Source organism: Trematosphaeria pertusa (genome assembly GCF_010094035.1).
Source record: "Trematosphaeria pertusa strain CBS 122368 unplaced genomic scaffold BU26scaffold_6, whole genome shotgun sequence".
Lineage (NCBI taxonomy): Eukaryota > Fungi > Ascomycota > Dothideomycetes > Pleosporales > Trematosphaeriaceae > Trematosphaeria > Trematosphaeria pertusa.
The window spans coordinates 770396-782999 of NW_022987217.1; the positions used below are offsets into that span (position 1 = coordinate 770396).

The 12604-nt window shown below is 44.1% G+C and overlaps 2 protein-coding genes across 2 annotated transcripts; both read right to left on the bottom strand.

Annotated features, from left to right (window-relative positions):
- Positions 1 to 5092: 5092 nt before the first annotated feature.
- On the bottom strand, positions 5093 to 6105 carry BU26DRAFT_518373 (uncharacterized protein). Its single transcript, XM_033828796.1, has one exon. The coding sequence runs from the start codon at positions 5855 to 5857 to the stop codon at positions 5240 to 5242; it is 618 nt and encodes a 205-aa protein (XP_033684844.1). The 5' UTR covers positions 5858 to 6105; the 3' UTR covers positions 5093 to 5239.
- A 275-nt stretch (positions 6106 to 6380) lies between these two features.
- Positions 6381 to 9865, bottom strand: BU26DRAFT_518374 (DUF221-domain-containing protein). Its single transcript, XM_033828797.1, has 6 exons — positions 9461 to 9865; positions 9010 to 9387; positions 8857 to 8956; positions 8070 to 8807; positions 7856 to 8020; positions 6381 to 7802 (listed from the first exon to the last, which is right to left on the bottom strand). Exons 1-6 carry the CDS (start codon positions 9488 to 9490, stop codon positions 6595 to 6597), a joined length of 2619 nt encoding a protein of 872 aa, XP_033684845.1. The 5' UTR covers positions 9491 to 9865; the 3' UTR covers positions 6381 to 6594.
- Positions 9866 to 12604: the final 2739 nt, after the last annotated feature.

Here is a 12604-nt window from a genome sequence, read left to right on the forward strand (position 1 = left end):
TAGTAAGCTAGAACGTTATTAGCTAGTATAAGATTCTTAATATACTAAAATACTATAAGCTTAGCCTTACTAAAGACGTACTATACTCTCTATTTTAGTAGCTTAGTAAGTAGGTAGATAATTCTACTATAATCTTTTAGAAAGGCTTAATAGAAATTATAGAAACCTAGAAATAATTAAAGACTCTTAAAAGTTCTTAGTATAGGCTAATTCTAAATAGTAGTAATCTTTTTAGAGTTCTTCTAAATTCTATTAGTACTTATAATTAATTCTAGAAACTTAGTACTCTTAATAGTAAATTCTAACTTCTTAATATCTACTTATAACCTAGTTTTATATAGTTAATTAAGTACTTTAGTAATATAAGCCTTATACTTAAGAGAATTCTCTAAATAAATAAGAATATTATTAATATATACTATATAGAAATTATCTAGTAACCTATATAATACCTTATTAATATATTACTAAAAGATAGTAAGACTATTATAAAGACTAAAGAGTAGAATATAATACTTATAGTTACTATATTACGTATAGAAAGAAGTTAGGTTTTCTACTAACTTATTAAGCTAGATTCTATAGAAAGTCTACTAAACGTTTAACTTTATAAAGACCTTTATATATAATAAGTAGGTAAGCGTTTTCTAGATAAAAGAAATAGAATAGACGTTTTTTTTTATAATAGTATTAAGCTTTTAGTAGTTAATATAGAACCTTTATTCTCTTTCTAGCTTCTTAGTAAATAGAACTAGTAACGCGTATAATACGTTACTATAGATAATAAAGCTATAGTAAAGGTAAATCTCTAGATAGTTACATATAAGCTATAGATACTCTAGTAATATACTATAGAGAAAGCTATTAGTTACTATATTTTCTACTATAAGCTTAATATTATAATTAATATCTTTCTAATATAGTAGTAGTAAATTAGAATTCTTTTTAGAGAAATAAGCTATAGTCGCGCTAGTATATTCTAGAAATAGAAGCTTCTAGATAATTAACTAGTAAAGCTTCTTTTTAGAATTAGTAGTAGAGGTTTTCTTCTTATTAGTAATAAGCTAATCTACCTTATAGATACTAAAGTATCTAATTATAATATCTTTTCTACGTATATTAATTATAAAGATAGTAGTACTAACTATATTAACGTTAAGTCTAGTCTTTAGATATATTTCTTATAAAATAGATAGCTTTTTTAGCTTATAGAGTAACCTAGTAGGTAAGTTAAGATTCTTAAGCTACTTATCTATCTTACGTAGGTTTTCTTAAAGCTTCTAGCGTTATAATTCTCTCTTCTCTTATTATATTACTTTTAGCTTTTCTACTACTAATATTAAGGCGTTATAGTAATTAGTATTAGCTTAGTAAGCTATCTAAGCTTTAGTAGTAGATTAAGAGAATTATATAAAGATAAACGTATTATATTTATAATTAATTAATTAATTAGTATCTAGCTATATTAGTACGCGCTACTTATAGTTAATCTAAACGTTAGCTTCTTTAAGTAGCTTATAACTAATTATTACGTTATAGTAGCTAGTATTATAATATATAAAGTAGGTATATATTTAGTAGCTTTCTAGTACTAAATTAGCTTTAAAGTATTTATCTATCTAGCTATTAGGTTATCTATTATAACTAGTAAGAGAAATAGGTTCTATACGTAATAGCTTAATATAGAGATTTTTTCTAAGAGTCTAAAGGTACTTTAGGTATACTAGAATATAACTACTTACTCTAGTATTAATTAAGTCTTTAAGCTTAAGAGTAAGACTATTTATAGATATTTAGTAGAGTAGAGTAAATATAAAACTACTAAATAGCTTTTTACGTAGGTTTATTACTCTAGTAGATAGCTCTAGAGAAAAAACTTTTTCTAGAGCTAGACTTTTTCTAAATTATTAGATTTATATTCTAATATATTATTCTTAGATACTTATAGCTCTATAGGCTTTATAGACTCTTTTTCTAGATTAATATTCTTAATAGCTTTCTACGTAGTAGAAGTATTTAGGTAATTATAGCTTATATAGCTAGTTTACTAGTATTAAAAGTAGATAACTAGCTTTTTAATTACTAGAGCTCTATTAGATATTAGTAGAATACCTAGAAGAGTAATAGATACGTAACGTAGTATTAATATAAGCGTATTACGCTTTTTAACCTTTCTAGATATATAAGCTTTTTCTTAGATAAGCTCTTTAGTAAGATCTTAAGTAAGATCTATATATTAATTATAATTATAGGTATACTAATATTAGTAGATACCTATCTATATACGTAGGCTTACTAGAAGCTTTTTATAAAGCTTCTCTATCTATTAGTCTATTAGAAGCTAGCGCTTCTATACTAGATAGAAGAAATTAACCTAGAAGCGCGTAAAATTAGTAGTATTTTAGTAATATAGCTTCTAGAAATTATAATAAGTATTTAGCCTTTTATAGAAGTTTATATAGCTTTTCTCTAGCTAATTAAGTATATATTTATAGAAAATCTATATACTACTATTTCTTAGAGTATATAGAATTATAAAAAAAGTCTAGTATATATCTTTTTCTATCTATATATATATATAGGCTATAATAGTTTTCTTAGTATTCTTAGCTATCTCTTCTAGGTACTAGTTATAATTAGCTTAAAGCTTATCTTATAAGTTATCTCTCTATTACTTAAAGATAATAATCTTACTATTTAATAGTAATAAAAGGTCTAGAAACTTAGTAAAAAGCCTTATTTAGCTCTTTAAACGTTACTTAGTTACTAGTAGTATAGTAAGTATATATATAGTTAGATAAGAACCTAGAATAGAGTTATCTAGTAGTAACGCGCTAGACTTACGTATATATAGTATCTAAGTTATAAAGTATATTATATATTAAGTTAATAGAGTAGATAGTATTTAGCTTCTAGAGTAGAATTATAGTTACGCTTATAGCTATTAAAATTTTACTAAAGTAGTAGCTTTTTTCTACTATAAATTCTAATACTCTCTATATATAGTATCTTCTTTAGTAAGTATATTAGTAGTAATCTAGTAATATATATAAATCTATTATTTAAGTACTTAGTATATAAGTAATTAGCTAACTAATTTATTAATAATTTTACTTAGCTTTTCTAGAAAAAGCTCTTAGAGCTTCTTTCTAGAGATAAAGAGTATATAAGAGCTATCTACTACTAATAACCTAGATATTACTAAGCTCTAGCGTAGCTATACTAGCTTCTATTTAAAGTTATTATTCTAATTTTTATTAGTTATTATATTATATTATTAAATAAGTAATTCGTAATAATAATATTATTTTAAGTAACTAGCTAGTAGATTCTCTATCTAGAATTTAAGAATTATAGAGATAAAAGAGTACTATAAAACTAGAGTCTTACTTCTAGAGTTACTTTATAAGAGTTTACCTATAGTATTTAAGTAGTTTAACTTAAGTATAGCTTCTTATTTAAAAAGTAGAAATATATACTACTAGCGTAGTAGCTAATTATTAGCTCTACTAGTAGAGTAGAGAATTATTAATTTTTAAAATAGAAAGAAGTTTCTATATATAGAAGTTCTATAGAAGTTCTTCTATATATAGAGCTTTTATAGCTTTCTTTAGCTTACTACTAGAGATATCTTTTCTACTACTAACTAGATTTGCTAGTAGTCTTATATAGTACTAGAGGTAAGTAATTAATTAGTATATTAATAGATTCTTAGAGTAAGTAACTAGGCTCTTATAGCTCTAATTCTTAGTATAGCTATTAGTAAATACTTCTTATAAGACTACTTAGTTTAGTCTAATATTATACTACTATTTCTAGCTAAAGAGGTATTAATCTTTAGATAATATAAAAGCTAGCTCTATAGTCTCTACTACTATAAGTGTTCTAGAATACCTAGCTAGATAAGTTAGCTATAGATAGTACTATCTCTATAAGCTATAAGAATAGAGACGCTAGTAGAATAAGTTAGGTTAAATTTAGCTATCTAAAGATAAGAAGTAGAGAAAAGGCTCTAAGAGGCTTTATATATAGAGATACTAAGTACTAAGATACTAGACTAGATTATATAATAAAGTTATATAATCTAAAGTTATATAACTAAGATAAATCTCTAAACTAGACTATTATAAGTAAGAAGTAATATAAAAAAGTAGTAGTACGTAATAGCTAGCTAGCTTAGTAATACTATAGACGCTATAGTAAACTAGAGTATAATACGTAAACGTACTAAATAGTTAAAAATAATATAGATAAGTTAGATAGCTTATCTAGATTTATCTTAAGTAGCTTAGAGTTAGAGTAATCTAATTAAGATAGTAGCTTTTTAGTAGAGGCTTAGTAAAAGTAGTCGAGTTAGTAGTATAGTTAGCTTACTAGTAAAGTACGTTAGTTAATTTTTCTTACTAAGAAATTATAGGTAGTTTAGTAGTATAGTGTTACAATTACAGAATCGAAAATAAGGTTAGCCGGCTAGAACGGAGGAAACGGCGAGCCAAGCCCGGGGTTACGAGACAAGGACATTACGTGCGGAGTCACAGGAATGATCAGGGTCACGTGACGTGGATTAGATGGATCAGGAAGAGCCAGGTGGATCGGGTCTAATCCACGAGAGCCAGGTCTTGGCACCTAATCTAGCCAAGAAGGCACATGTATATAACTAGGAGAAGCTCGCTTCTTATAGCTTCTTGTAGTTATTGCTTTATTTATTAAATTGCTATAGAGACTTGCGATTTATAGTACTATTGCCTCTACCTCTTTGTTACTAAAGATCTAGCCCGAAGCACACCTCTTGCCTTCTCTTACGAAAGTAAGCCTTAGTCTTAGTTAAGAGAACAGCTCGTAACAGTTAGCTTATCTAGATTTATTTTAAGTAGCTTAGAGTTAGAGTAATCTAAATAAGATAGTAGCATTTAGTAGAGGCTTGGCACTTTTAGAATGTTCGTTAGTAAAGTACGTTAATTCTTTAGCTCTTTGATAGCACAAGGTTGGACAGAGCGAGTGGTAAGCTGGTGCTGTGCGTTTATTCAACACGGAGTTGTTTAATACTCGCTTCGCACCTCATGTAAAAGGAAACGAAATAGCAATGTAAACATATCTTGGTGGTCCTTTTTTTTTTGGGCATTTAGCTGTGACATTGCCAGCTAACTACTAACCCGCCCAGCACGAAAAGCAGCTAGAGAGCGTGTGCACGAGTCCTTCACCGGCTACCCGAAAAAAAAAACAAGAAACAGTAGAATCATCAGGAGCGTGCACACCCGAAGAGGTCGACGGAGTGTGGTGTGTCCCATGTTCCATCCTTCGAGTCAATCCAAGGATTCCGGTGCTCAGTGCCTCTCTGGTAATCCCTCAGCAACCCCTCCCAAGCACCCCCCGGAACAATATTTTTATCAACCGGCTTCAGACCCATCTTCGCCTCCAAATATCTCGGCCACTGCGTCGCATAAAACCCGCCAATCTCCACTGATCTCTGCACCTTGAGCTGCGCCAGCCCGCGGATAAAGACTACGCTCTTGCCCAGCCCCATGTGTATGAGACCGTCTGCATCCCAGTAGACGCTCAGATTTTGAAGATTCGTTGCTTCGCGTCGTAGTTTGTCGAAGAGCACGCACCAGCGCTGGGGACTGGGTGCGCTGGCGGTCGCGTCGACATGGACGGTGAGATCGGTGATTAGAGCGGCGTTGTTCGTCTCGAGCCAAGCCACAAGGGCGTCGGGCTGCGACACGTTGATGGCAAGGGATGGGAGGAGATCGTGCGGCGCGTCGTTGAGGGTAGGGAGCTTTTTTAACGCAGGGTCGGTTCCGTCTTCCCACCAGTAACCTTTCGGGCCGTGGAAAAAGATGTATGGTGGGGAATGCATGATGAATGAAGAGAATACTAGCAGTGCTTTGGGAGATGGAGGGTGGGAGGAAAGATGATCGCAGGTGTGCGTTGGATGTGGTGTCGAACGAGTGTCTTAAGTGCGGGGTGCGTGGTCGTAATAAACCTTGGAAGCGTAGGCACCTGTAATATTCGTCAACGTCGTATTTTTACCTAGAATTATGCTGGAGTTGCTTGAAAATATATGCAATAGCCATACAAGCCCAAGCAGCCTTTGCGTAAGGCGTGGTTAGCAGTGTTGATTCTAATCTTTGCCAGTGCTAAATATCTTTGCCTTAGTAAAGATCTTTTTTTTTTTTAAGGCTTAAGAAGTCGAAGCACACTTTCAAGTACGCTACACTAACTTAGGCACCGACCAACTCGACCTATCACGCCTAGCGACCACACTTATAAAAAGCAAAAGCAGAACGTGCAGTTGGGGAGAGGATAGCATATCATAGATGGAAGTATTAACTCGATCATTTATTACAATAAGACTAAACCAGGGCTATGGTATGGGGGTATGGATATCTCATGGGGGTATGTCTCGTCCGTCCGTCGTCAATCGATCAAGCAACTCAAATTCCGAAAAGAAAATTTCTAAGGCGTCACCTGCAAGGTATCAAACTTCCCCCCCCGCTCCATCACCTTCACATAACTTCTACCCTCCACCACCACCTTTTCCTGCTCCCCCTTCAACTCGCTCCATTTCCAGTATTCGGGCAGATTATCCAACGCCTAATAAAGAATCTTCTCCTCAAACACCGGCGCCTCCCTCGCCTTTCCCGTGTTCACACCATCCCACACCACCTTATTCTTCTCATTAAACGTAGCCTGCTCATCCGTAATGATCAACCCGGGGACCGCTTTCTTCGAGTCCCGAACCTCCCGCTCTGATATGCCCATCTCATCGTGCACTATCCAGAGAATCGGTGTCAGGGAAGTGACTGCCGGGTTAAAGAAGGCGCGTTTCTGGATCTCGACGGGCAGCGGCGTTTGCGGCTGGTGGTAGAATTGGTCGAGCGAGGCGCTGAGGTTGGAGATACTGTTGCGGTCCGGGTCGATAATTTTGCGGAGGAAGGCGGGAATGCGGGATGCGCGTGGAGGGGTAACGGGCTCAGCGTTGCCGTTCGTAGTCGCGGACGTTTTCTCCGCGCCGCCGACGCCGTTCTCCAAGTTGTGATCAGCATGCGGGTTCGGGACGGGATCGGCGTACGCGAGGCGCGCTTCGTGGTGCTTGAGTGCGGTTCGCAGCATGAGGTGGAAAAGGATGGTGCAGACGAAAAGCAAGCATTCGATAGCGAGCGGCCCGGCGGCGCGTACTTCCTCGCCGGTGGCGATGGCGAAGAGGCCGATGAGGCAGCCTTCAGAGAGGTAGACGCCGGTGATGAGTTGGCGCAATGCGCGCTCGTACGCGGCACCTTTGGTGTCGATGTCGGTTTCATAGCAGTAGAGGAAGTTGTAGCGGAAGGCGATGTAGATCAAGGAGAAACCTACGGTCGCGAAACCGAGGACCAGAGGAGCAATGCAGGAGTAGGATAGCGCGATGACGCCCAGGTTGACCCACTTCGGGGACTCAGAACCCCACATAGGCCCGGACAGCTTTGTGAGTTTCTGAAAGATCTTACGGGGCGTTTTGCCAGGTAAGATGCGGCCGAGTAGCACGACGGTGACGAAGCCGCCGATGTTGAGCAGGGTGCCAGCGGCCGCGGACAGGCCAAACAGGACGAAGTAGGAGATGTAGAAGTTTGAAGCTTTGGGGAGATTGTTGGAGAGGAGGGTGAGGACAGAGCCGGGATTGTCGAGGACCTCGTCGATGACGGTGGTGACGGCGCCGGCGCAGGTTGTGATAAGAAAGACCTGGATGACTTGGAAGGCGAAGTACCAGGATTGAGTTTGGAGCTCGACTTGGGAGAGCGTTACCCAGCCGGCGAGCTTAGCCATGACTGCGAGGGGTTAGAGAAGCGCGTTGTAAGCGGCGAGATGAAGGAGCACTTACGTCGGCAGATGATGGGGACCAAGGACATGAGGACCGCGAGCATGACGACGGGAAGCAGGCCGGTGATTACCCCCAAGATGACCGAAGGGATGTCGTTGATCCATGCAAGCCAGGTAAACCTTCCAGTCAGATAGTTGATCTGCGATATGGCACCGACGAAGGCAACTGTAGGTGTTTAGCAAGTACTTCACGAACGACAGTGTGGACGACTTACCCGGCAAAGCGAAGAAGATAATCATGACGCTAACGAAAGCAGTCACAACCAGCCACCTGGCCCAATGCTCGGCAACGCCGATGCGCAAGTTGTTCCAAACAACCTCTCCTGGGACGACGCCCAGCTGGCGCGCGGACATCTTCGAGTTGGGCTTCGTCTTCCTCTTTTGCATCATCTGCCAGGCGTCCTGGGCTTGCTTCTGCGTAGCGAATTCCAAGAACACGGCGCCAACGAGATCACCGTGGCCATTCCAGTGCTTGTCCTGCTCCGCCTCGATCCTGGGGATGAGCTCGGCCAGATGCTGTCGTCCGTAGGCAATCGTGTCGACCTTCTTCCCGATCAGGAACTTGAGCTTATGCGTAGGTCGGTCCTTGGGATTGAGCCACTTGGATCCATCGGCGGCGTCCTGGCCCTCATAGTGTTTCTTGCCCTTTGCAGCCTTGAGACGGTTCAGGTTAGCGTCACGCGACAGCTGGATCTCACCAGCCTCGAGCTTCAGTGCCGTGTCATCCCTGTCGTCGATCAATTCCTGCAGATCTTTGCAGTTGGATGCTACCCATGCATGTACGACGCCGGGGAACATCTCGAAGAGAGCGTTCTGGGTGATGTTCATGGGCACGTTGGTGAAGAGGATGGTGCGCGAGGAGAGACGACTGGCGCCCCAGGGAGAGCGGCGGTAGGCCTGGCGGATGTTGACAGCGTAGAAGGATTCGCGGGCGATGATGATCATTACACACCCTGGAAATGTTTAGTTCACGGAGCTGGTAATGGGGGATCTCGAGCGTACCCAGGAACACACAGGACACCAGCGCATGGGCGTAGTAGCGGTTGAAGTCGACCACGTTGCTCATGGAGAGAATATCCAGCTGCTCGTTACCGGCGCCACCCTATATGAGCAGTCAGTCAGGGAACGGGGGCATTTTGCAATTCGTCGCCTTACCGTAGCATTGATGGGGAACAGAACCGGCCAAGTAATCAGACAGCCCACGAAGCAGACGATGATGAGCAGCTTGAAGTAGCGCACAAACAGGTAGCCATCGATGCTCTGATGGTCCAGAATGTACTCGTCCTTGATATTCCGGAAGTCCCTGATCCAGCCGAAGAAGCCATTGCTCGGCGGGGGCGTCTGTCGCTGCTCGCCCAAGCTATCGATGTAGGTGCGCGGCGCATACAGCCTGCGGAAGCGGCGGCGGAAGATGAAGAACAGGGCGACGAAGACCGCGGCGATGATGGCGGTCGGCACGAGGGTCGACAGAAAGGAAGACAGCGAGTTCGATTTGGTCTCTGCGTCTCTGTTGGAGCCGGGCTGGCCGTCGGCCTGTGAAGTTGCGCGATCAGCTCGGTTCAAACGTCCGCTGGCAGCAAAAGCAAGAAACGAATAGGATACTCACCCTCACAAACAGCTGCATGAGCGATACCATGGCGGGCAATTGCGCGCTCTTGCTCCTCCTCTTGTGCAAAGATAAAGGGAACGGACGAGGTGCGAACGGCTTGCGCAGCAGCGACGGCAGGGCTTAAAACCAGAGTCTCGCGACCTGCTGGTGTTCCTTGCGCGCTGGGTAGTCCTCCTGAACGGGCGTCCCCACGTCATTGCCAAGCACAGGCGACGGCGCGCCGGGGCCCAACCGGGCTTAGCCCGTCGGCTTCGTCTGCCAGCCATTGCGCGCTAGCCGGCGCCGGCGGACTGCGATTCGCCACGCTGCCTCTTCAGCTCAGCGCGTCCCGCGAAGCAGCATCTGGAGCGTCGCAGACCGCACTCGCCAGCCTCGTGTGGCGACGTCACCAGAGAGCGAGAGTGATCGCGTCGGGGAGTCCGCACATACGACCGCAGTCTTATCGCGCAGGAGAAGTTTTGCTGGGGCGCGAAGCAGGTTTGATTCCAGGACTGCGCCGGCCAGCCTCGTGTATGTGCTCAAGAACGCCCGCTGCCCTGATTCGCGCTGCTCAGGGGTCATCGCACATCCCGGCAGCAATCACAAGCGAATATTGGATCCGTGCGCGCCATCCGATCGGGGCGTGTCAGCAGCGGAAGGGGACGAGTGCAGATCGATGGGCAGGGGGTGTGAGATGTGAGACATTGCTGCTAGTGTTGTTGGTGTTGTGGACATGATGTCAGGCACAACAAAGACGATGGCATGCTTGGTGTTTCTGTGCGACGCCGAGGCAGGCCACAGTGAGTATGTACTGTACAACGTCTCGCAGAGATCCGTCGAGTCCACGTCATGATGTCGGAGTGCAAGCGAGGAGAATTGCGAAACGTAGCGCAAAGTTCAAACGGAATGCAGCAAACATGCGATCCAGCTAGTGGGCAAGCATCGCCGAAGTGTCCACGGGTGTGAGGTCGATATTAGCGCATGCTCAGCCACCTGATCGCTGTGACGGCTTAGATCTAGATCGCGCTACCGTCGCCTGAGCCACACCTCGTCGCACTGCAACACCACGCCCGAACCCCATCTCATTCTGGCCAAGTACAGGTGCTGACCGTCCACCCATCAGAGAAGTCGATCAGATCGCCCTTGGGTTGATCCCACTTTCCCGGTCGCCAAGTTTCTAATCATCAATTCAGTGTCATCGCTCACCAACAAGGAAAGAGCTATGTAGAGAAGGGCGGAGTCAACATGTAACTATCAGAAAAGACGCCCGAGTCAAGGGGCACCATGGTCTGAATATTTTACTTTGCGGAGTCGGCCGTATTATTTCCTATTCACTCCTCCCATCGGTCGCGCCTTACACGCGATAGCACCCCCGATTACCGAGCTAACCCGATGATTAAGATTACAATATCTCCTTCAAAAAAAAATGCCCATATGGTATCTCAGAGTCGCAGAAGTTCCGTCCCGATTTTGCCCATGGCCATTTTTGATATCCCGATTGCCGTCATAAGTCATTAGAAAGCATACATATCGTCATGTCTATCCTCTCACTGCGCCAAGAGGCTCAAAACTCCCGCAATCATGGAGATTATGAAGCTCCTGCGCCCAGGTGGCTGGACAGCGGGCCCAGCGCCCTGTGCGCTGCTCGTTGCCACAACCTCGCCATTACGACCCGTAGCCCCTGCGCTCGCAGGCGCTGAGCTAGTGATGGGATGACCCCGTGTCGTCGTAGCAGGAAACAGCGCCGTTGAAGTTGTCCTTCCCGAACTTCCGTAGATAAGCTCCGTAGCTCCAGGTGCAAGGCTAATCGTGGTACCGTCGACTGTTATCGTGCCGCCGGGCGTCAGCGTCCGACCGCCGATTATGAACGTGGTTCCCGTTCCAGGAGCGGCCGTGTATGTATGCGAACCGATCGTCAGGACGGGTGGATTGGTGATGGTAGCGTAGTTGTCGGGATGGAGGGTGGTCGTTTGACCGTTGACGATGAGTGCCGTGGCGCCAGGCGCGAGTGAGATGGTGGTCCCGTCGACGGTGATAACACCGCCTGGCGTAAGGGTGGAGGAGCCGATGATGTATGTTGTGCCAGAGCCGGGAGAGGCGGTGAAAACGTTGTCGCCGATAGTTAGGGGTGGAGAAGTGATCTGCGCAGCAGGATTGGCGACAGTGGAAGTTACGCCATTGATTACCACAAAAGATGCAGATGGTGCTAAGGATATGGTGGTCCCGTCTACGGTTATCGCTTGCCCTGGAACGAGTGTCTGGCCTGAGATTACGAACGTAGGGTTGCTGGGGCTGAACGGATTCGAGGGATCGTTAGCATTAGGATGATTAGGGTCCTGGCCCGGGAGAGCGGTAAGCGTGGTGCCTCCGACGACGATCTCCGGCCTCACGGTGAGCCCTTGCGATGGTGGCGCTGTCGGGAGGATTTGAGTCGATCCTTCAACAACAAGGAACGATGCCGACGGGGCTAGACTGACTACGGTTCCGTCAACCGTAGCCGTACCACCCGGAGTAAGCGTCTGCCCCGGAGCAATAAAAAACTGAGTGGCGGCATTGCCCGTAAGTGTCGACGAGCCGATAGTGAGAATGGGAGGCGCGGGATTCTGCGTCTGAGCAGGCTGTCCGGGAAGGATGACCGTAGGAAGAACCGATGTTTCGCTGCCAATAATGATGGCTGTTCCTGATGGGGCCAGCGAGACGGGTTGCCCACCGACAGTGACTACTGGTCCACCTGGTTGCAGTGTTTGCGTGCCGACAACAACAACTGAGGAAGGGCCAATGACAACCGGATTCCCACCAATTGTCCCCACCGTTTGCGAAGGCGCGGCCGGATCGGCGACCAGGGGTAGAGCGGACGTCATCCCTCCCACGACGATGGCAGTACCTGATGGAGCGAGTGATATTGAACTGCCACCAATAGTGACGGCTGGGCGGCCGGGCGTCAACGTCTGTGTGCCTACGATAACACGTGTCGATGGTCCAACTACTACTGGATTAGTACCAATGCTCCCCACTGTCTGGTCCGTGGGTTGCGGAACGTCTGGGACATTGCTACCAGCATTGCGTCCCCCAGAAGAAGTGGACGGTGCTGCTGGCTGGTCCGCTGGCTGGTTCCCTGCACTTGTCTTGATGCCGCCCGCTTGAGTCGGTTCAGGATCCCAG

Excerpts from the sequence above, each read along its gene's own strand:
- BU26DRAFT_518373 (XM_033828796.1), bottom strand. The coding sequence starts at position 5,857 with ATGCATTCCCCACCATACATCTTTTTCCACGGCCCGAAAGGTTACTGG.
- BU26DRAFT_518374 (XM_033828797.1), bottom strand. The coding sequence starts at position 9,490 with ATGGTATCGCTCATGCAGCTGTTTGTGAGG. Across the intron at positions 8,957-9,009 it reads TGTTCCCCATCAATGCTACG|GGTGGCGCCGGTAACGAGCA; the intron begins GTAAGGCGACGA and ends CTGCTCATATAG. Across the intron at positions 8,808-8,856 it reads GGTGTCCTGTGTGTTCCTGG|GGTGTGTAATGATCATCATC; the intron begins GTACGCTCGAGA and ends AAACATTTCCAG.